The 25,279-nt window shown below is 43.4% G+C and overlaps 1 protein-coding gene across 1 annotated transcript in view; it reads right to left on the bottom strand.

Annotated features, from left to right (window-relative positions):
- Nucleotides 1–14,063: 14,063 nt before the first annotated feature.
- Nucleotides 14,064–25,279, bottom strand: part of GALC (galactosylceramidase) — a 57,693-nt gene continuing 46,477 nt past the window's right edge. Inside the window, exons 16-17 of the mRNA XM_045016114.1 lie at nt 24,279–24,355; nt 14,064–16,846 (exon numbers count right to left, since the gene is read on the bottom strand). Coding sequence (XP_044872049.1) covers nt 16,703–16,846; nt 24,279–24,355 — 221 coding nt within the window. The 3' untranslated portion in view covers nt 14,064–16,702. The remainder of the gene's footprint in view (nt 16,847–24,278; nt 24,356–25,279) is intronic.

The raw sequence follows: 25,279 nt of genomic DNA, 5'->3' as shown, positions 1-25,279 counted from the left end.
GACCTTAGTCACTGTTTTGTGTAATCTAGGCCTCCATCCCACAACTGCATATGCAAGTGCAGACTCTCCCTCCTGCAAAGTCACATCAAAGTAAATCGGTCTTTGGGCAGTGGTAAGGGTCTGGCCAGTAGATTCCTTTGGAGGATCAGAGCCTTACAATGCCAAGTTCTTCAGGGCAGGGACTATGTTTCATAACTGCCTCTAAAGCAAAATGCAAATGCATGGTGCTCTAGAAATAATACTCATACATTTCTTAATAGGAAGGAAAGGAGGGGTGGATTTTTGAGACTTGTGCAACAACTAACTTACACCTGCCTGCTTCTGGCAACAGTTGGAGGCGTTGGGTTTTTTTTTATTTTGAATTACTTAGCCCCAGACAAACCCAGGTGGGTAACAGATGCTTTATGAAGCACTTGCTTTGTTTAGCTTAATCTGTGCAGAGCAGATACAAAATTAGTAAGAGGTGAATGAATATTCCTTGTGTGAGTAGCAACATGTTTTGTGTGCATGAAATCTTCCATAGTTTCAACCTCATCTTTCCCCACAAATAAAACTGTATCTGTTCCACATTTTCACAGCTGAGAGAGGCTGGCTCTTAATCTACTGAAAACACCAAACACTTCTTAGTTATAGTAACACTGCCATCTAGTGGCTCTGGGGTGACACAGAAGTTTTTCTGCCTTCATGAACTTGTCACAAAAGATAAAAAGTCGTAAGGTTTCTGTCAACCCTCTATTTTTCATTTGGAAACCAATCTTTGTGATACCTCTATAGATTTTTCTGAGTACAGCTCAGGCTAGCTTTAATGAGGTTTTCTTGTAGCCTGAAGTATGTGCTAGCCCTCTTGACTGCCTTGGTTGAGTGGTGTTTTTCAAATATTGTGTCAGTCACACTCAATGAATTGGAATAGTATTGCTGTTTATCCGTTTTCAGTTAGGGCTAAGAGGCTTTACATGGGGGAATAGGATGCCAGTGTGGAAGTTGCATCAGTAACTAAGCAATAACGTGATCCTTGCTCCTTAACTCCAGTGACGTGATTTTTAAAAGGCCACAGATGTGAGCGTATTGGCTGGGCCTTTGGTTTTGCTTTCAGACTATCTGGGGCTTGCACTCTGGCCAGATATTTTTCTTCAGACCTAGAGAATCCTGGCAGATTCTCAGGGATTTGTGCGGTTCCTGGGGGACACACCAGGTCCACCTGTGGGGAGACCCGTTGTGACTCTACAGCAGTTATGGACCGCAGTGGGCCCTCACGAGCACTGTAGCCATACTCCTTGAAAAAGAGAGAGCCATCCTTCAGATCCACTCGAGACAAGTTTGTGTCTCTAAAGCATTTGTATTATTGTATCCATTTTCTAATGAGGAAATTGTGACAGTGTCAGGAATAACACCCAGATAGCCTACCACTACCCGCTAAAGACTAAAAGACAAACACACACACACACACCACACACCACACACCAATGTTTTAATCAACATGTTACTTAAATGAAAGCCAAAGAAACTTCTGCAAAGTAGTTTCTCTTTTGAGATGACCTAGTATGGCTAAGTACCCCTGGCAGAAGCCTTCAAAGGTATCAGGGAAGCTGGCGGGCAGAGAATTGCAGTAATCAATCTTTGAAATGATAAAAGCCAGGCAGCACCTTTCCTGCATTGGGCTGCATTAAACAATTTGCTTGCAAAAGATTTTGGTGGTAAAGGGACAGATGATAAACAGAAACCTGAAAGGAAAGGAAAAAATAATTTGGAGACCATTAACACCTCCCACTCCTGATCATATTGGGAAGGCTGACCCAAAATCCAGGAGTTGATTTTATTTTTTTTTAAATCGGGGGAGGAAGGGAATGAAGGAAAGTAATAAAAGTGATCAGAATCTATTTTTACACTTAAAGTGTCATTCCCAATGTTCTCTGGAGAACAGACAAAAGCAAGAGACACGTATAATAGATCTCTATCCCACATAGTAAATGTAATATGATCTTAAAACTAGCACTCAGGATTTTGTTCTTGTAAGAACCGTACAGTTTGTGTGATGAGCCGACCTCTCCTATGGTTTATGATAAATAACCCGCTAGCTGAGCTACCCTCATTTTCTTATGCATGGATCACAATGCAGTAGTTTAATTGTATTTATACTACAAAAGCTGGATTACAATGAAAACCTTTTCTGGCCCACTAGCTGTACAGTGGTACGGGAAAACCCACAAAAGTGACTATTAGGGCAGGTCTACACTACGGGGGAAAATCGATATAAGATACGCAACTTCAGCTATGTGAATAACGTAGCTGAAGTCGAAGTATCTTATATCGAATTACCTACCGTCCTCACAGCGCGGGATCGATGTCCAAGGCTCTCCATGTCGACTCTGCTACCGCCGTTCGGGTTGGTGGAGTTACGGAGTCGACAGGAGCGCGTTCGGGGATCGATATATCGCGTCTAGATGAGACGCGATATATCGATCCCCGAGAAATCGATTGCTACCCGCCGATATGGCGGGTAGTGAAGACGTACCTTTAAACTTAACAGGTGTAGGGAAGGTAAACTAGCTCTAACACTGGAGTCCGAGGGATTGACTTTTGAAAGACAGACAAAAAGCATTAAAGTCTCTATTTATAGTTTGGCTAAACAATTGTTTGGGTACATAATAGCCTTTACAAATATTTGTAGTTTGGAAGATGTAAACAGCATGGATGGAGAGAAATTCTTTAGAATGGTAGCAAGCATTTTAAAGAGTATATTTAGGATAAATATTAGGGATATTTTCCTGATATTGAGATCTATTGAGCTGAACAGTTGTGAACCAGGGATTTCTTGGTGTGACATGTGAGGTCTCTACCAAGAGCCAGCAGCCCACTGGTCATTATAATCAGTGTGAAATATATATATGGATAATATTTAAGGAATTATGAGTCTGTACTGAAAATTATGTTCTTAAGGCAGATAACCCGGGGATGACTTGTCTTGGATAAGATCCTTTCAAGCAAGAGGTAATAGACTCATCTCTCTGTCTGGTTGTATATTTTGGACACTCTCTCTCTCACAATGTATGCCTGTTTGCATACTGAGCCAAAAGCTAATAGAATCGTAGAATATCAGGGTTGGATGGGACCTCAGGTGGTGATCTAGTCCAACCCCCTGCTCAAAGCAGGACCAATCCTCAACTAAATCACCCCAGCCAGGGCTTTGCAAGTCTGACCTTAAAAACCTCTAAGGAAGGAGATTCCACCACCTCCCTAGGTAACCCATTCCAGTGCTTCACCACCCTCCTAGTGAAAAAGTTTTTTCCTAATATCCAACCTAAACCTCCCCAACTGCAACTTGAGACCATAACTCCTTGTTCTATCATCTGGTACCACTGAGAACAGTCTAGTTACGGAACAGGTAACTGTCTTTTCTTCTTCGAGTGCTTGCTCATGTGTATTCCACAGTAGGTGATTCCAAGCTATATCTGTTGGAGGTGGGTAGGAGTTCATGAGTTCCTGGGATGCAGTACTGCTCTGCCGAACCCGGCGTCATCCCTAGTTTGGGAAACGATCGCATAATGCGCAGTGAACATGTGAACTGAAGACCAGGTGGCAGCCCTACAGATGTCCTGGATAGGGACATGGGCTACATAGGCAGCCGATGAGGCCTGAGCTCTCGTTGAGTGCACCCTGATGATAGGTGGTGGGGGAACCCCTGCCAGATCATAGCACCTGCATATGCACAAGGTGATCCAGCGAGAAAGGCGCTGGGTGGAAATAGGCTGCCCTTTCATATGCTCGGCCAAGGCAACGAAGAGTTGCAAGGATTTTCGGACCGGATTAGTCCGATCCAGGTAGAAGGCCAGTGCCCTATGCACACAGAGCATGTGAAAGCGGCATTTCTCATTGGAGGAATGGGCCTTGGGACAGAGCACAGGGAGAAAGATGTCCTGTTCCATATGGAAGGTGGAGACCGCTTTCGGGATGAATGCAGGGTGTGTGCGAAGTTGGACCTTATCCTTGTGGAAGACCGTACATGGAGGTTCCGAGATCAAGGACCTGAGCTCTGAGACACCTCAAGCCGACGTGATTGCTACAAGAAAGGCTACCTTCCATGAAAGGTGAGACAAGGAACACGTGGCCAAGAGTTCAAAGGGAGGCCCCGTGAGGTGGGACAACACCAGATTCAGGTCCCATTGCAGTACAGGGTATCTAGCACACGGGAATGAACAGTCAAGGCCTCTCAGGAAGCGGGAGGTCATAGTATGGGAGAAGACCAAGTGGAAGGCCAATATGGCCACCAAGTGTACCCTGACAGAGGCGGGTGCCAGCCCTTGGGTTCTAAGGGACAGGAGGTACTTGAGGATAAGCTGGAGCAGTGCGGACGATGGGGAGACTCCCCGCTCCCCCGCCCAGCTGGAAAACCAGGACCACTTCGCCAGGTATGTCCGGCATGTGGATGGCTTCTGATTTTCCAGGAGGACCTGCCTGACTTCTTCAGAACACCTCCTCTCCTCCTCGTCTAGCCACTGAGCATCCATGCTGTCAGGTGGAGAGCAAACAGATTGGGATGAAGGAGGCAGTCCCCGTCCTGGGAGAGGAGATCCGGGCGTAGCGGCAACCTCCTCGGAGGGGCCGCCGGTAGGTCCGGTAGGGTCCTGTACCAGTGTTGATGGGGCCAGACTGGGGCAATAAGGATGATACATGCTTTGTCTGTTTTCACTTTTTCTAGGACTTTGCCTATAAGGGGAAACAGTGGAAAAGCATAGAAAAGTTGGTCTGACCACTGCAGGAGGAAGGCATCTGAGATTACGTCACTCCCTAACCAGCCCACCCCTCCCCCCCAGAACAAAACCAGGGGTGGTTGTGGTGGAGGTGAACTGAATTGCAACATGTAGCCCTTGGAAATTGGGTTGAGGACTTAGCAGTCTGAGGTTATTCATGACAATTCCCCACAGAAGGCAGACAAACGATTGCTGAACACAAACTTTATTAGTGGGGGGGTTTCCATGGCAACTGCCCTGGTGTCCCCCTGCAAATAGTCAAAACCATCTCTTTCCCTGCCTCTTGCCCTTAGAGGGCCCAGGCTGTGGGGCAGAGTGGGACTGTCATTGAGGCCGGTGCTTTTGGTCTCTCGGCCTCTTGTAAGGGGGCTCATATCTGCTCTGCGCAGGGTGAGCTGATGTCTGTGGTTTGGCCTTGTCCTTAGCCAGAGGGACGTAGAGGCCCAAAGTCTGCAGGGTGGTACGAGAGTTTTTCATCCCATGCAGCCTGACATCTGTCTGTTCGGCAAACAGGGCCTTCCCGTCGAATGGCAGCTCCTGCATGAGGGACTGGGCCTCCGCCAAAAGCCCAGACAGGAGGAGCCACAACGCCCTGTTCATGGAGATCGTGGAGCTCATCGAGCGAGCCGCGTATCCACTGCGTCCGACGCTGCTTGCAGGGCTGTTTTGGCTGCCATTGCCCCCTCATCCACCAATGCCTTATCCCTATCCCACTCTGGGAGAAGTGGCTCGAACTTTGGCAGGGACTCCCATAAATTAAAATCATATTGGCTCAGTAAGGCCTGATGGTTGGCCACCCTGAGCTGGAAACTCGAAGAGGAGTAAAGTTTTCTTCTAAAAAAGAGTCTAGTCTCCTGGGATCTTTATTCTTGGGGGTGGGCGCAGGCTGGCCCTGCCACTCCTGGTGGTTCACCGATTCCACCACCAGAGAGTTAGGTGCTGGGTGAGAGTAGAGGTATTCGTGGTTCTTGGCCGGCATGAAATACTTCCTCTCAGCCTTCTTGGAAATTGGGGCCAGAGAGGCAGGAGTTAACCACAGGGCGTTGGATATGTTGGCTACTCCTTGGTGAAGGGGTAAAGCCACACGGTCCGGTACCAAGAGGGACAGTACATTAAAAAGGGAATCGGACAGGCCCTCCATCTCCTCGGCTTGCAGCTGGAGGCTCGACGCCACCCGCTTTTGCAGGTCTTGATGTGCCCTGAAGTCTTTCTGTGGAACAGAGGGTGGTGATGCCATGATGGTATCATCCGGTGCAGGAGAGGAGGCTGGCACAGGGCTGTGGGCCACAGCTGGTGCTGGGGGATCAACCCCCAGGTCGGAGTCCGGGTGCGGAGCCAACAACTCATGACCTGTCAATTTGTTCCTTGGCCTAGATAGCAAGGTCGACGGGGCCTCGGACGTCCCAGCCACCGAGCAGGTCCCCAGCTGGGTAGGCATCGGCGGCCATGGTGCCCATTGACACCATTGACCTTGCCATGGGGCCCCTTGTCACTGTCCATGCTGCGGGCCACGTGGCACTATCTGGTCCGGCTGATTGGTACAGGCCAGCGAGGGGCGGCTGGGTGCCGAAGCTGAGGTCACCATTTACCAAAACGGTACCATAGGAGCGGTGGGAGCAACGGTGCCTACGATGCCGTCTTCCATGGAATTGGTACCTCGACGTCGAGGACTGGTACCCCCCGGAAGTACTGCTCCAAGATTCACTTCGGTGCCTGGAGCTGCGGTGCCGTGGTGCTGGTGACGCACAGTGGGAGCCCCGTGTGTGATGTTTGACAGAGCAGGAGCTCAAGCAGGAGCGTCGACATTAGTCGCGCCAAGACCAGTTACGTTAGCTGTGTCGTGAAGAGGAACGTCTTTGATGCCTATTTCAGTGCCTGCACCCGCTGCTGCATGGCATGGTGGAACCCCAAGATTCCTGCCCGGACAGCACCGAACTGAGTAACCTGGCTGGTGTCGAGGGTGGTGGACACGAGCTGCGAGTGGACCTGTCTCTGCGTGTCGAACGAGGTAGAGAGCGGTCTTCGGAGTGAGAGCTGTGCTGTACCAGGGAGGCCTGTCGAGCACCTAGCGGTGGTTTGCCTCAGGACCAGGGGCCCACCACCAGCAGTGTCCCAGGCACCGGCAAGCTCAAAATGTCTCAAGCAGCCTGTAGAGCCTCCGGCGTTGATGGGATCCAGACCACATGAGAGGCACATGTCAACGCTGCCGGGCTACTCTGCTCAGCACGAGTCGGAGGTTTAGAGCCCGAAGGGGACCGAGGGCTGCCCAACGCGGGACCAGCCTCTCCTGCTCCCTTCTCTCGGTGCTGCTGCGAAGTCGAACTCTTCCTTTGCTTCTTGGAAGGGGAGCAGTGCCAACTGGGGGAGCAGGCTTCGCTGTGCACTGACGACACAGTGCCCAGCACTGAGTCCACTTGGCATACCGGAGTTGGATCCAGAGCCGATTCCATAAGGAGAGGGCGAAATCTGATGTTCCCTCTCCTTCTTAGTTCATGGCTTAAAAGACCTGCAGATCTTACAGTGTTCACTCACGTGAGTTTTGCCCAAGCAGCACACTCAGCATGCGGATCACTCCTTGGCATGGAACAGCGACAGGAGTCGCATGACTTGAAGCCTGGGGCACATGGCATGCTAGCTCTAAGAACTGAAAACAATTTTCTACGAGCTACTAATAACTAGCTAAAGGTATTACTAAGATCAACTGGAAAGGCTGAAGCAGAGATGGAGCAAGAAGTTCCAACGCACCTTCACTGGCGGCAAGAAGGAACTGAGGGTGGGGAGAGCATGTGGCTCCCCTTATAGCACGATAGAGGCGCCACTCTAGGGGTTGCAGTGGTGCTCCCCCCTAAGGGTACTGCTAAGAGAAAAACTTCCGCCACCGGTGTACGTGGCGCACACGCACACCTACTGTGGAATACACGTGAGCAAGCACTCAAAGAAGAATATACTAATGCAATTTGCTGACAGTACAAAGTTGGGAGGTACCATCAATGCAGAGGAGGATCCGAGTATTACACAGGAAGACCTGGATGACCTTGAGAACAGGAGTAATAGAAATAAGAATTAAATGTAATAGTACAAAGTGCTACACCATGCACTAAGGGACTAACAACAAGAATTTCTGCTAGAATCTGGGAGCTCGTCATTTGGAAGTGACAGAGGAGGAGAGAGACCTGGTGTGTGGGTGCTTATAGTCCTCCTATGATCCAATGTGTACAGCTGAGAAAATGGCAAAATTGATCCTAGGTTGTATCAGGCAGTGCATTTTATTTAGAGAGAGAAGTATTCATGCCATTGCACAAGGCATTGGTAAAACCGCATCTGGAATACTGTACAGTTTTGGTCACCCATGTTCAAGAAAAATGAATTCAAACTGGAACAGCTGCAAAGAACTGGAATGAGCAGGGAACTGGAGAACCTGTTTTATAAGAGGCGACTGGAAGAGCTTGGCTTGGTTAGTCTAGCAAAAAGGCGGCTGAGCAGGGCTATGATTGCTCTTTATAAATACATCAGGGGAGGTAAATACGAGGGAGGGTGAATAGCTATTTAAGATAAAGGACGGCATTGGCACAAGAACAAATGGTTATAAATTAGTCATAAATAAATTTAGGCTGGAAATAGGTTTCTAAGCATCAGAGGGGTGAGGTTCTGGAACAGCCTCCCAATAGGAATAGATGGGGCAAACAACCTAAATAGTTTTAAGATGGAGCTTGATAAATTTATGAATGAGATTATATCATGGACTTGCCTGCCATGGTAGGGGACTGGACTTGACCCAAAAGGTACTTTCCTGACCTATGTCCCTGTGTGGGGCTAAAGCCCGGCTCTCTCCCCATCTCCCAGCACTATGCCCACTAGCCTAACCTCTCACTGTTCTAAACACCAAAATGGAAGATAGTGTGGTATGATACAGGGGTGTATAATGAGAAGCAATGGGAAGTAATTAAGATAGGGAGAACGTAGGCTGAACCTTAGCAAAACATTCCAAGTAGCAAGACAAACTAAACTGGAGAATAATCCCATGATGGAAAGAGGTGGAAGCCCCATCAACATGGCACTTTTAACACTAGATGAAGCAAGGCACTTGAAAATGAACTACAGGGAATTATCCTACATTGCCTGGGAGGTGGATTGGCTGATATATCCTGCGAAGCTGAGTGAAGTCCATAGACCATTGGCAAAAAGCATTTTAGGATAAAGCATCAGTGGAGGAATGAAAGAAAATTCAAGTTGAGCCATTAGCCAGCAATATCAGACGGAATAGGAAATAGGCAGTTTGAGCCACAGCCATTGTGTCCCCCAGTGCAGCTTTATAGATCTCACACTGAAGTATTAGCATTCACCTGGACTCAGCACAAAACCCGAACGATCTCTCACTGTTTTACAGCTCTATGAACTCCACCATTTATGGCTCCCACCATGAGAGCAATCACATTAGGGTAGAGTAGAGAATGCACATCCTTAATAGGATTTGCTGTCTGTCACTGCTGCATGCTCTTTTCAGACTGACTCAAATAATAATAATGTACTCTATGGCCAGACTCTGTCACAAAGCCTTTCAGTTGAGAATCTTAAAACTGCTGATGTACTTTAAACCTCAACTCCAGCATGTGAGGGATATTGAACATAAAGTGTTTTCCCACCCCACCTAGCCTTGCCACTGTCCCAGCATAGAAGACACTGGCCAAGATAGAAATGCTGGATCAGAGCTGGGTGGGAGATGGTTTCCCCACCCAATTGGGAAAGGAAGTCAATTTCAAAAAATGTCCACAAACAGAAAACCTGACCCCTCCTCCCCCAAAATCAGTTCTAGTCAATCAAAATGTTTATTGATCATTTTGAAACTGTTTCAATTTTTTACTTTGTTTAATTTTCTAAACTTAAAGTTCTACATTTAAAATCGTTTTGAACCAAAAATAAAAATATTTAATTCCAAGAGTGTCAAAATTAGATGTTTTGACATTTTCAATACTCTTCCTTCCTTTTTTGGGGTGTGAGGCGGGGACAATGTTGAAATTGACACATTCCTAGGAGGGAGGGGGAGGTTCAGTTTTGAATAATCTGCCTTTACCAGTGGAAAAAACTTTTGTCAAAAAATTCCTGACCAGCTCTACACTAGAGTCTGACATGTTAAAGTAAGACTTTCCAGGAGTGAAGTTGTCACATTTTGGAGTTCAACCCAGACCAGAGAGAGGTTATGTCACCACTTGTTCTGTAACCCTGAGTGCCTTAAAATGCATTGCTGTTGTAGCTCCATCTGAACACTCCCAGCTTGCATGCAGTGTGTGTTGAACAGCCCTGGTTCTACAGGGCTCCACCAGCTTGCTCTTTACACTACAGCTAGTCTCCACCAGCTTTGCTTACTACTAGCCAAGTGACACTAATACACCCTCAGTCCTGAATTTCCCCAAAATCATCTGTCCTGAAATGTCCAGCCCTTTCCTGGAACATTCAGAGTAATAAGGTCCATTGCTCCTTTAAAGAGACAAAGCAAGGCAGCTTAGTTGCTTTAACTGGAGTTAATAATCACTTCAAGTCCTACACAGTACTGGGTTGATTTAGTATAAAAGTAAAAAGAGAGGGGTTTCAAGTGAGTTCAAGTATAAGGGATTCAGAAACAATTAGAAAAAGAAATGTGAAATGCTTTCTAGTGACTCAGGCTTACCAAGACTAGTCTTGGTTCAAGGTAAGATTCTTACCACACCTCCTTCCATTAAGAAGGCTAATTGCATTACATACATACACCATGCAAGAATATTAGTGATGTGTGTTATTGGTCTTCCAGTGATACCTTACATGACACTGCATTTAGCCGTATGGAGTGGAAATCCATCAACTTCATGAAAAAACTCGTACAGATATAGACAGACATCTTCCTTTCCAAATGCAAACAGATGGACATCATACCAAAAGGACTAAAGGTAAAAAATCCATTACAATCAATTTATTAGACTTTTCCTGTTGGTATGCATTCTTCCACCTTTTCATGTTCTCTGTATGTATAAATATCTCCTGTCTGTGTGTTCCATTCTATACATCCGAAGAAGTGAGCTGTAGCTCACGAAAGCTCATGCTGAAATAAATTTGTTAGTCTCTACAAATACAAGTACTCCTGTTCTTTTTGCGGATACAGACTAACATGGCTGCTACTCTGAAATCTGATTAGATACAGTGCATGACATAAGTGAATTGGGGTACTTTGAACTGATCAGGCCAGCTGAAACACTGATTCCAGTGAACCCCTTTCCCTCTAGCATTGGGATGGTCACAGCAGACCAGTGTGTGCAGCAGGCTTCTGAGAACCCACATGCCTTCGTTCTCATCCAAGCCAATGACTCACTGTACAACGCTGCACTTTTGTCCTATGGGTTACTGGGAGAAGGGGTGTGTATACTCCCTATAGCCTGTAAAATGGGGAGCCACACAGAGGAGTTGTAAATTAGTCATGCAATCTAAGACACTAAGAGTCGGGCGAGGGGGCGAGAAGGGGAGGAGAATAGCTACTCATTTTTAAACATTTGCACTGATTTTTCCCTCCACTTTCTACAGTGGTGTTTAACCTGGCTTTTCGGTGTACAATGGCAAATAGGGGGCAGTTTTATACACTGGCTTCAAAGTCATTCAGGTCCTCTGAAAGAATTTTAGTTTGGATCTTAATATTTACTCTGGGCAACTAGTCCTGGTCTTCTTTTACACATTGATTCTGCAAACAAGAACATTACTATTAGGATGACATCAAAGCATGCATAATATGGAGCTTACGAAATGAAAGGAGCACGTCAAGCAGCAAACAAAATTTGCTGGCTATTAATGTATTTGTCTGTATTGCTGATGTGTACAGGATGATTTTTGAACCTTCCAACTCCACACACAAAGCACATCCATCGATAACTCATCTTTGTTGTGGTGCCAGATAAGCATTTGTCATTTTATTTTTCTGTTCTTAACAAGTCAGGACATTAATTGTAATGTAATATTGTCATCATGCTTTTCAGTATGAACAAAATGTATTATATGGAGCTTTAAAAAAGCTTGTAATCCAATCATTGGTAAACTGAGGGGCTATTTTGCTATGCCTTGCAAACCCTGGCAAGCCTTTTAAAATGTTATGTGGTAACTGTTTTCTTTCCAAAGCAGGTCCTGTGTGTGTGTTAATTCACACTCAGGAAAGGTGCTGGATTGACAGCTCTACAGATTAATAGCCTGTCTAACCACAGAACAAATAGAACCCAGGCAATAGAAGTGAAGATGTGTGAACACACGCAGGCACACGTAGCTTATCTCTGACCTGGAGGATCAGACCTAAAAGTAAGAAGATGAATTAGGCTCCTCGGCATTTTAAGTCCTTAGCCACCTTGAAGCGCAACAATAACTGTTGAGGCCATTTTTGTGGTACTTACACCCCTTTAGGATCTGGACTGGAACTAAACACTTCATTCACATAGGTTACTGAAAAGCCATCGTATGGGAGAAAGTCACTCCCCTCTAACCTGCAATAGATGTAATTTTCAAATCAGAGTTGGGATACAAATTCTTGTGATGTGCTCATAAGGCTTAGTGAATGCATACACAATAGCACCAAAACATCACATAGCAACATCAGCTCCAGCAAGCCAGCCAGTTTGAGGCAGCTGTATGTGGGTTCTGCTAACGCAGAAAAGAAATTAATCTGAGATAGACCACACCTTCTCACTGGACTTTCTTCCAGGCTCCTCCTGTTTGTAGATTAATACAACTGATAGTTTAAAAAGGAAAATGTCAGCTTGAGATCTAGTCAATTTCAAAAATGAGTTCAGGGTAGTTTCAGATACTCCACCTGCCTGTATTCTCCTGCCAATTTTTGTGGTTTTAAAAGAAATGGAAAATGTAATTGCAAATGTTCTTCTTTACATGGCAACAGGGAGAAATCAGGGGACACTGACAAGTATTTAGGATAACTGGCTTAAGTTCTCATAAGAAAAACAAACATTCTCCTTCTGTTAATCCAAAGCATTTGCAATTGGTTTTGACATAAGAACATAAGAATGGCCATATTGGTCAGATCAAAGGTCCATCTAGCCCAGTATCCTGTCTTCCGACAGTGGCCAGTACCAGGTGCTTCAAAAGGGAATAAACAAAACAGGTAATCATCAAGTGATCCATTCCCTGTCGCCCATTCCCAGATTCTGGAAAACAGAGGCTAGGGGCACCATCCCTGCCCATCTTGGCTAACAGCCATTGCTATCCTCCATGAATTTAACTAGTTATTTTTTGAATCCTGTTATTGTCTTGGCCTTCACAACATCCAAAACAGAAAGCAACCTTGGTAGTTAAGAGTCTCAATGTATTGATGACATGAGGATGCCTGAAACCATGTCTGACGAATCCTAGGAAGACCACCAAAGAATGGAAAAGACACTGGTTGAGATTTTTCAAAGCAAATGTGTGTACATCTCCTAGACTACTTTGAAAATCCCAACAGTGGTTTATAGTGACTGAACCAACACCAGTCTACATATCCTATAACCCACCAAGTGCTGGTTTGTTGGGCTAAGTGATACACCTATAATAGATTTATTCTGACCCAACCTTTGCATTATTGAAATTATTTATATCCTGTGATAGAAAATTCTGCTGCAGCTCAAGCAGCACCCTTGCCGTGATAGTGGGGAAGCTCAGATACTTGAAGGCCTTTTATTTGCAAGAGCAAGCATTGAAAATTTAAGCTACCAGCCTAAATGGCAAGTGGTATAACATGGGCAGAAACAGCCCAGATTACATGGTTGTTCATGCCAGGAATTTCTGTTCTCCTTTAAAGACCTAGTTTTTAAATTTGAACTCAAGGGAAGGTAAAAGTCACTTTTAACCCTATAAAAACTGAGCCCTTTATAATAACTCATCACCCATCTGTAGATAAATGGACCTGAAGCTTAATCCTACAACGTGGTCAACTGCCAATAAAGCCAAAAGACATTTGAAGACACTCTGCACTTTGCAAGACTAGACATTAAAAAAACGTCATACCCTTAGCTAAGTGCAAAGGCCTCAGAAAGTGTATCCTTGCTCCAGTTAGGTAAAAATACTGTTTAAAGAATATCACACCAGGATTGCAAGCACTAACCTATAGGGATCTTCTTGAGAGCTTTGTAAATGAAGACTGTTCAAAGTCATTCAAAGTTGCAGTAGCAAAATCTTCCTGACCAGTTAGCCTAATGACAAGCATCCTTATGAGAAATCACAAATGAAAGATTATCAATCCTCTCTCTGAAGGATACTAAGAAGATGTATTTACAGAATAGCTCTGCACAAATGAAGGGTTTTTTTTAAAAGTGTTTTATTTGCTCATTTGGAATCATTAGTATTTATAATCAACCATGTAAATCTGTCTCTTACTGAAACACTTAACAGCTTATCTGCTATCGCCAAGTGCATTACAATCCATTCAAAGGGAAAGAATTACAGATGTATAAGATGACTACACAACAAAACTTCAGTAAACATAGTATTCACAATAATTTAAAACATTTTAAATCCCTTATAACTTTAATTTTATAAAAGTTAACAAAAACTATACTCCCAATAATGTACAACACATTTAGTCCATAATGCAAAAACAGTAAAATTGGTTAATTAACTAGTGCAAAAATGTAAAAACCGTAATCTTTGGAATAATTGCATCATCAGTGCTGTTCCATCACCCCCTGCAGCTAATAGTTAGCTAGAATTGCTGCAGAAATATTCCATTAGGAACGTATCTAGTTCTGCCAAATTTAAATTTCTCTTGTAACTTGTTCATTTACAGACATTCCTCAAATAGGTGTCCAACTTTAGGAACCCACAAGTGGCCTGACTTTGGGAAGTGCTGAACATCTGCAGCTCCCACTGACGTCCCTCTGGAAATCAGACCACTTATTTAGGTATCTAAATATAAAAGTTAGGCACTTAAATCTAGGCCACAACAGTCTGAATATTGGCCTAGAAATTCTCTCTCATTTATCAAATAAAAACGAACTTGCTTACTGCCCATGACAATAGTTAAAAATCACTTTAAAATTTATTGTTTTCAAGGTTAACTGAATGTATGAGACTATGTATAAAGGCTTTTGCTAATAGTCATAAGAAGTGTCAGGAATTGCTTAGGAAAATAATTGCTAGAGTGGGATCTAAGGATGGAATTCTGAGATATTTTTCTCCAAAAGCTATTTGAAAAAATGCTCTACATTATCCCGTCATCTTCAAACTGCAAAATACTTGTAATTACATTATACCTGTCTTAAGCTACCATTCAGAACAACCAGTTGCTTAAGAATTAGTCTTCTAATAAAAGTGGATCAGAACTGTGCTCAAAATGTTTAGATACACTTTGGGGCAGTCTCTTAAGACAGAATATTGCCTAATAAATATGTCCTTGTCCAGGTTTCAAGTGTGTTATCAACTCTGGAGTTAGATTCTTGTCTCACTGGATTTCCTCAATTAAAACAGTGACATTTGGTAAGCATTCATCAATTCGAAGGTATGGAAAGTTTTCCCTTCTAGCATGACAAGATGACACACATCTCGTTGAACTACCAAGTTATTATTTCCAAACTGAGCCGAGCAGAACACAAACAAACAGAGGAAGAAAAATGCAGGCGTCTACAGAACCTAGAGTAGCAACATATGAAAGTCTCACTCTGTACTTCAAGACTCATTTATACATTTAAGAATAAATTAACTCTGCAGCTGTTGCAGTGACTTGGAAAACCAAGGAATGACAGCAAAATGGAGAGGGTTTTTTCCCCCTGAGGATTTATAACATGCAAGTATACTTCATTTAGTCTCTGTTTTAGGATACAGTCCCGTATCATAAGTGGAAGATGCTGACAAACCTCTTAGGAAAAGAAGCACATTTTTCACATATTAGCTACTTCGGAGTCCTGCCCTGACATGAATGGAAAAGTTTACAGTTGTCAACATCCAGTGAAAGATAATTTCTGCATCTCAGAATGGGGTCTTTACTTATCAGACCATTCAGTAGCTGAGTGACATAGCTGTGTTGGGTGTAAACTCCAGGAAATCTGCTTATCTGTACTTCAAGAGCTCATGACCATATTATCTAAGCACCTCACCAAATTAAGAGACCCATCTTTCCCCTCCCTCCTGGAAAAGCAACCAAGACAGCGCACAGAAAGGAGTGAGGATATCAACAGCTGATTGTATTACAATAGCTCATTTGCTACTTTGTCATTAATGAGAGAGGTAGTTTAAAAATAAGGCATTTCCTAAATGGCCAAATCAACCATAAGCTGTGTTTCTACTCCAATGTACAGATACAGCCTCAAAATATACATGTCTAAAGGCTGGTAATGCAGGTCTCATTTACAACAGGGAGAAGTAATTCAAATGCACTTGTAGTTGTGTATTCCCTAGCCTCAGGCTATGGCAGGGGGAAAAAAAGGCAAACATCTTTCTACTGTAACAGAATTAAGCACTCTGTTGAAAAGGGAATTTGGGAACAGTAAACGTGACCCTTTAGGAATATGTTCACTAAATTTAGGTGTTTAATTCTTAGTTGGATGGTGAAAGGAAAACACCAGAGCCAGGTAAGTGTTAAAACTGAAGCTTCTGAGGTCCTGTACATACCGCACGTTAATTTCTTAAAATGGCTCACAAGTGAACTGGGGCGTTCTGATTCCAAATATTCGAGAGGGTTTCAATCCATGGCTCCAGTTTGCCATCTCTAATTTAAACAAAAACTTATCTCTGAAAATTAAAGGGCAAAATCCCAGAGCATCCTTTTGGTTAAGTCACAGGCATGTGTACACATACCTACTCAAGTAAATTTCTAACAAACAATAATAAATAAGGGTGGAATTTAGAACACTGGCCAACAGATCAACCTCAAAATAATATTTACAAGTTATCTCCAAAGTTTGAACTGGCTCTGATTCAAAGTAGTAATAAAACAACTGGCTTGTCTTAGTATGCCAGCAACCTCAACTGGCCTCAACGTGAAAATTGTCAAACTGTGCGAATTCAAAGGAGTGCGTTCCAATAGCCGCCCAGCCATGACTTGTCTCAGATAAGGTGACGTTCTCCCAAAGAGGATAACCATTGAGTGATCCTGAGGCAGAAGAACCCTGTCCAAAGAAAGGGAAGAAAGTTAAACTGATCACTGGATTTGTTAAACACAATAGACCTGTCATTAGGGGTTGACTTTCCCTATCTCATCTACAAGATGTTGGAGGCACTCATGAAAACATTAGCCTTTTATAGTGCTTCAAGTGAGGTTCTCTACTGAATAGTGGCTAAAATACTGCACCATAGTGTTACATTTATCAGCTCAGTTAACTCGAAATCAAATATGCTTATAGTTTGCATGTAGAGATGTATTTCCCCTACGCTCCAACCCTGGAAACTCAACCTAGAATTTGAGAGTTAAACTGGGTTTTCCTCTTACTTCTGGTGATGTAAGAGTTCCGCTAGGCAAAATCTGCCATTAGACTGCTCTGAGCAACCCCTATTCTCTTCAGTGGATTTGCATGGATGGAACTAACTGAAATGCCAGACTCAAGGAGGAATAGAATCCAGCTCACTTTCTCAGAGCTGTGTTAACTCTCCAAGGTTAACAGGAATCAAAAGCACCGCTCCTTAAATGTAGTTAGAACTGTATGCACTCATGATAGTAATTAAAATACATTTTTACTGCTTTTGATTATGATGGTACTGTGACGTTATTGATATAATCTGGGACCATATAGAACATGGTTGCAACCAAGTTCCTATAGTGGCACCAAATCTTATGTAAAGGGGGTCATATAAGATGTCTAAGACCAGGTTATAGGTTGATGGTTATGATTATGCTGTCTATATGTCTGTATCATTTTGTAGTTGAAGTTATGAGTATTAGCTCTATACTGTCTGTATTTCAACTTTGTGCTGTGATTCTGGGAGACATCCCAGACAAGTTGGTGTTAGCTCTGCCTAGCCTGCTGGATGACCCATTAAGGATCATCAGCTACACAACTGACCCATTGAGAGGAGGCAGATATGCCTTGTAACTCAGCAGGGTGTGCAGGAACTTGCCCATGCAACTGCAGACTCCATTTTGCTGTAATTGTCCACAGTAAGAACAAAGACGTGTTCTTACACCTGGAAGAGCCTATATAAGGCAAATGCCTCATCTCCATCTTGTCTTCATTCCTGCTTCTTACCTCTGGAGGAACTTTGCTACAAACTGAAGCTCTGCACAAAGGACTGATGACCCATCCCAGCGGGGGATGTTCTCCAGAGACTGGATTTGAACCCCTTGATTTGTAGCAGTTTACTCCATCACTGCTACAAGCCTGAACTAAGAACTTTGCCATTACTGTATGTAATTGATTCCATTTAACCAATTCTAGCTCTCATCCGTATCTTTTTCCTTTTATGAATAAACCTTTAGATGTTAGATTCTAAAGGATTGGCAACAGCATTATTTGTGGGTAAGATCTGATATGTATATTGACCTGGGTCTGGGGCTTGGTCCTTTGGGATCGAGAGAACAGTTTTCTTTTATTGGGGTGTTGGTTTTCATAACCATTCATCCCTAGGACGAGTGGGACTGGTGGTGATACTGAGAAACTGGAGTGTCTAAGGAAATTGCTTGTGTGACTTGTGGTTAGCCAGTGGGGGTAAAACCAAAGTCCTCTTTGTCTGGCTGGTTTGGTTTGCCTTAGAGGTGGAAAAACCCCAGCCTTGGGCTGTAACTGCCCTGTTTAAGCAAATGGTCCTGAATTGGCACTCTCAGTTGGGTCCCGCCAGAACCGCATTGTCACAGGTACCATTAATACAAAGTAACTTTCAGTGTAAACCTTTTAAGGAGCAATATTACTATCTTCCACTAGATGGCAGTAACAAAAAAACACACACCAAACATCAGAGTTTACACTTTCTGAGGCAAGGGTAGGCAGCCTGTGGCACGCAAGCTGATTTTCAGTGGCACTCAGACTGCCTGGGTCCTGGCCACCGGTCCGGGGGCTTTGCATTTTAATTTAATTTTAAATGAAGCTTCCTAAACATTTTAAAAACCTTATTTACTTTACATACAACAACAGTTTAGTTATATATTATAGACTTATAGAAAGACTTTCTACAAACGTTAAAATGTATTACTGCCACGTATTAATTAGAGTGAATAAATGAAGACTCAGCACACCACTTCTGAAAGCCGACCCCTGTTCTAAGGGCTGCTATAACCAAAGGCAAGAGCTGCAGAGGGAACACTGAACAGAAGGAAAGAGTGGTCCGTCAGGGATTATCCTCTTTGGCCACTATTAGAACTCTTTAGAGGGAGCTTCATTTTTTCTACCATCATATCAAATAAGGGGTTGCCTGGGAATATTTATCAATTACAGTAACATGTACTAGAGGTAGTTCCAAAATGATACTGGCAACCTTCTCTCTACCACCCCCATATCTGCGTACCTCACAAATAGCACATTTTTACCCTCAACATCCCTGTGAGGTAGGTTTCATTATCCCCATTTTACAGATGTGGACTGGGGCATGAAGATTAAGAATCTTCTCTGAAGTCACACAGTCTGTGGATGAGTGGAAATTGAACCCAAATCACTACAGTCCCAGTTCAGTGCCTTAACCCCAAGATAATCCCTTCTTCAACTCTAAAAAAAAAAAAATTACAATGAACCAAGAACACTCACAAAGCAATGTGCCAGTCTTACAGCAAACATGCTGGAATGTGGGCAACTAGGGGCACAGACTTAGTGTGCAACTTCAAAAAAGGTTTCTCTCAATTCAAGCCTGTGCTTAACTGGTTTCAGACCAGGTGCGATGGCAAAGTTTACACAAGGGCAGGGAATCTGGTTTTAGAAGTTCCATAGAAAAGCATGTGAAATCTGCTCTTTTAGTTACAAAAGTCAACACCACACTGTTGAGATGAGTTCCTGTCTGCATCCTGTAAAACTTGCCCATACCGGTATTGCCCTGGCCTCTTCTTTTGTCATTGTGTTGAACGCATTCTAAAACAATATGCATTTCCTCACCTTTTGGGGGCGAAGCCAGACTTTAAGGCACCTGCTCCCCTACTTGGTGTAAACTTTGCTTGTGCCAATCAGAAACTAACACAAACAGGTTTTGGGCCCCGTCCCCTATGGCACTTCTATGATGTCATAGTTGGTACTTTAGGCCTGCCTGCCATGTGCAGGCAGGGAGAGGAAAAAGAAAAACGAATCCTGTGTATCCTGTGTACACCCGTAACCGAGCCTGATCACCTCGAAGCCTCTCTCTCAGCTCACGTGTTTCAAACAGAGTTTCTACGTTTGCCGGTCGTTATGCGTTGGTTTGTATTTGTAAGTATCGGTTATTACTAAGTGCTGCATCTTTGTTTATAAATATTGTTAGTAGATATTTTAGTCATTGTGTGTTTTAAGTTTCATTAACTCTATTAGCTAATCATACGCGGCTCCCTTACCCCTTGTAATTATCCCCAATAAAACTTTAAATTGATTAATTTTAGTCGTGTGTGTGTGTGTGTGTCTGCAGTTTGCATCATGAACCATACTCTCCTTGCATCCCTTACCAATATAGTCTATTGCCACGTGCAGCCTGGTAAATAACAGGCCTGCATTTTTCTTTCGCCCCTGTGTGCCCGTGGCAATTTACACACACAAAGCTGGCTAGATATGAATATTTAAGGAGCTGCTGACAGTGGTCCTGGAGGTGATGGAGAAGTGCTGCCAAATTATGGCTAGAGATGGTATGCTACGTGAAATGGTAACATTCTTAGTAGCAATGCAGAAAAAGACAACATAGTTAATAAATATTTCTGCTCAATACCCAAAAAGAAATGTGACAATATACTTATTATATGAGGAGGAGAATGTACTTTCTAGTCTATTTGTAACCGAGGAGGATGTTGGACAATATCCACTAAGGATAAACATTTTTAAAATCAGCAGGCCTGCATAATTAGCCCAAAAGTCCTAAGAGAGCTCTCTGACCCGCTGATGTTAAATTTGTTTAATAAGTCAGGGCAAAGTAGGGAAATTCCACAAGAATGTGAAAGTGCTAATGTTGTGCCAATATTCAAAAGTGTGAGTGAGATGACCTGGGTAACTATAGGCCAGAAAACCTTGGTCATCACTTGGGAAGCTGAGCCCATTCAAACAAAATACATTTTAATACAGCCACATGCAAAATTATATATCTGGGAACAAGGAATTCAGGTGAAACCTACAGAATTGGGAACTGTATCCTGGAAAGCTGATTCTAAAAAGAATCTAGGGGTCATAGTGAACAAGCAATTCAACATGAGCTCCCATTGTGATGCTGCAGCTAAAAGAGCTAAGGTGATCCTTGCAGTAGCAAACAGGTGTAGGGAGGCAATTTTAGCTCTGCATATAGCGTTGGTGAGACAGACACTAGAATACTGCATCCAGTTCAGCTGTCCACGTTTTTAAAAGGATATTGAAAAATTGTAGAGGGTGCAGAAAAGAGCCACACAAGTTATTTGAAGGCTGGAGAAAAATGCTTTAGAATGAGAGACTGAAAGAACTCAGTTTGTTTAACTTATCACAAAGACTGAGGACTTGTCTATATGGCCAGTTACTGTTTAGCAAGCTGGGGTGTAAATCTACAGCTCACCATGCACTACCAGTCTGTGTGAACCCTGCTGCCATACACTGACTGAAAGTTCACTAGATAATTTTTAGTGCACAGGATATTCCTGGGGGAATTCTGCGCCACCGCACAAGCGCAGAATTCATGTCTCCCACAGATTCCACTTCGCCCCACCCCCAGAATATAGATTGTGCTGGGGAGGAACTGCAATTACACCTTTTGCACACGAGGGGCTGCTGTGGCACCAGTAGAAAGGGCAGCCGGCTCCAAGCCAGAATAGCCAGCTGCAAATAGGGAGGGGGAAGTGGCTGCATTCCTCACAGCACCCTGCCCACAGAGCCAGGTAAAGAAACATGAGACATTGGGGGAGGGACGAAGAGAGAGGGGCACACAGGGCTGCTGGAGGGATCACAGGAGCTAGTGGGGTGACAGCATTGAGCCAGGGGCTGAATGGGAGTGCAGGTGTAGGGATACATGGGGACAGGGGGAGGGAGAGTGGCTGAGTGAGGGTGAAGGGACACATGAGGATGGGGAGGAAAGGGGGGGGAGCAGATATGTTTGACTGAATGGGAAAGGCTATGGGTCAGCCAGGGTCTGCATGAAAGAGGCTCCTTAACAATCCCTCCTCTTGCCCCAAACCTGTTCCATACTTCTCCTACCCACTCAACAACTTTCCAGATTCACTCCCAGGCTCCTTCCCAGCAAATTACTTCCCTCTCACTCAGCTCCTCCATTACTCCTGACTTCCCCAAGCCTTTACACTGCTTCCGGGGGTGCAGAAAACACATTTCTGTATTGTAGTTTAAATGACTTACTACTTAAAAGTTCTGTATTAACTTGCCTAGTAAGGAATCTATTTGCCAAAAAACATTTCCTGACTTTCTTTTGTTGTCTATATTGTTAGACACACTTGCTGACAGGTAATTTGAAATAAATTACCAAACTGGCATGATTATTTTGTGGTATTTTGACAAAATAAAATATGAAGAATTTTAAAATATATTATGCGCTGAATTTTTTGGTGCACAATTCCCCCAGGAGTAAAAGCAGCAGGGCCCACCATAACAGGTAGATCTGCACCCCAGTTTGCCACACACTAATTTACCATATAGACATGCTCTGAGAGGTAACTTGATTGCAGTGGACAAGTACCTTCACCGGAAGAATATACTAACTACTAAAGGGCTTATGCCTTTGTCCAGTTGAGTGGGCAAAGGCATATAAAAACCACTGGCAGGAAGCTGAAGCCAAACAAATTCACATTAGGCAGAATTTTTAAAAACAACAAAAACCAGGGTGATTAGCCATTGGAACAAACTACCAAGGGAACTGGTGGACTCTGCATCTGTTGATGTCTTCAAGTCAAGTCTAGATGCCTCTCTGTAAAATATGCTTTAGTCAAACAAGTTATTGGGTTCGATACGGGGTACTGGGTGAAATATAAAGGCCTGTGGTATACAGCAGGGCAGACTACATCACTTCATGGAATACGGGATCACCAAAAAGCAAAATAAAGTTACTTTAACTCCACTAGGACTTTATGCAAAGCACAATCTAGGGGGTGTTACAGCTCATTCCTGGGAACTAAAAACTGCAGCGTTTAATCCCAGTGTTCCAACATCTCCCTCTGTGGTATTGCACTGATCATTTCACCATTTAAGTCCCAGGCAGACTGTGAAGATCTACAAAAGGATCTCACAAAACTGGGTGACTGGCAACAAAATGGCAGATGAAATTTAATGTTGATAAATGCAAAGTAATGCACATTGGAAAACATAACCCTAAATATACATATACAACGATGGGGTCTAAATTAGCTGTTACCACTCAAGAAAGATCTTAGAGTCATTGTGGATAGTTCTCTGAACTCATCCACTCAATATGCAGCAGCAGTCAAAAAAGTGAACAGAATGTTGGGAATAATCAAGAAAGGGATAGATAATAAGACAGAAAATATCATATTGCCTCTATATAAATCAATGGTACGCCCATACCTTGAATACTGCGTGCAGATATGGTCACCCAATCTCAAAAAAGATATACTGGAATTGGAAAAGGTTCAGAAAAGGGCAACAAAAATGATTAGGGGTATAGAACGGCTTCCGTATGAGGAGAGATTAACAAAACTGGGACTTTTCAACTTGGAAAAGAGGTGACTAAAGGGGATATGACAGAGGTCTATAAAATCCTGAGTGGTATAGAGCAGGGGTGTCCAAACTACGGCCCGCGGGCCAACTGCGGCCCGCGGGTCAGTGGTATAGAGAAAGTAAATAAGGAAATGTTATTTACACCTTCTCATAATACAAGAACAAGGGGCCACCAAATGAAATTAATAGGTAGCAGGTTTAAAACAAAACACAAGAAAGTATTTTTTCACACGGTCGCTATTTTTTCATGCAATGCACTGGAAGTCCTTGCCAGAGGGTATTGTGAAGGCCAATACTATAATGGGGTTCAAAAGGGAGCTAGATAGATTCATGGAAGATAGCCATTGATGGACCTATTAGCCAGGATGGGCAGGAATGGTGTCCCTAGCCTCTGTTTACCAGAAGCTGGGATTCGGTGACAGGGCATGGATCACTTGATGATTACCTGTTCTGTTCATTCCCTTTGGGGCACCTGCCATTGGCCACTGTCAGAGGACAGGATACTGGGCTTGATGGACCTTTGGTGAACATAAAAACGGCCACACTGGGTCAGACCAATCTATGCCTCAACCTTCTACAAAACAGGATTAACACTTCACTAGGGTGTTGTGAGGATTCATGTATGTAAAGCTCTTTGAAGATGTAACACATGGAGTATTATCATTACTTTAACTATTACTAACTGATGGAATCACCAATTGCTACTGGAAGTCAATATCCCAGGGTGCCCGTGTGCTGTATTTTAAGGTGTTCTATGTAAAGAATATTTTGGTTAATTCTTGTGGCTTTCAATTTGCATCCTTACCTTGAGATTCAGAGTGAGTGTGTGCCATACTCTGGCTCGCACACCAGACATTCCTTTCATCAGGACTTCCTTTCCAGCTGAAACATACACGATATTAGTGGATTAACAAACAATTCCAAATCCCATAGGCATGTTATAATAGGGACCTTCCTTTTCTTGGCTTGATATTTAGCACCTGATTTTCAGAGGTGTTGAGAACCTGCAACTTGTCCCCTCCCACCCTCCACACTTGAGGAGAGACTCCAAATCCCTGAAGAAAAAAAACTCAGGCCCTTAGCAGAACAACCAAGTCATCCTATTAGGCAAACCAGACCATTTGTCCTTCCATTGTTTCATCCAAAATAACAATAGCAAGTGTCGGCAACAGAGAAGTTGTCTCTGTTGACTTTAAGTCAGTTGAGTTAACCTAGGATATGGACCCTTTCACTGGTAGGACTTGGACCCAGGTTAATAGTAAAGTTAAAAAAAAAAGTTCTGTCAGCAATATGGTCATTCCACTGAAGCAAGAGAGCAATCTCAGTGCAGTTCTTCATTTATGTACTAAGTATATGCCAAAATCGGGTTTAATACATTCTTAAACAAAAACTGTCATACCCGTATGGGTTTAAACTTTTGATTTGACCAGATGAGCAGGTAAGGTATGATCAGAACTTTGATAGGAGACCAGACAGTCAAGTGCTACAGAAAGTAGTGTTAGTGATTCAATAGATAGCACATCCATTCAGTTTTGATTCTCAGGGAAGAAGGCTAAGTGATAAAATACTCTTTTTCTGGAAATATCTTCTAGGTGAAATGAATAAAAACGGATGTCCTGTCTACTTATGATTCATTAAAGTAGTGATTATTCTCCCCGAGTAGGGATGTTAAATCTAATGACTTTGCTAAGTTCCACTTTGAACCACATTTTGTCTACCAAAATTCTCCTTGTTTCAGCTGGATAATTTCTTCTCAAATCCTGTCAAACTGATTGTGTAGTGTTGCTGTATGCTATCTACCGACAT

Source organism: Mauremys mutica, chromosome 4 (assembly GCF_020497125.1).
Source record: "Mauremys mutica isolate MM-2020 ecotype Southern chromosome 4, ASM2049712v1, whole genome shotgun sequence".
Classification (NCBI taxonomy): Eukaryota; Metazoa; Chordata; order Testudines; family Geoemydidae; genus Mauremys; species Mauremys mutica.
Note: the sequence above shows the minus strand (reverse complement) of the source record. Positions and strands in the feature narration are given on the sequence as shown.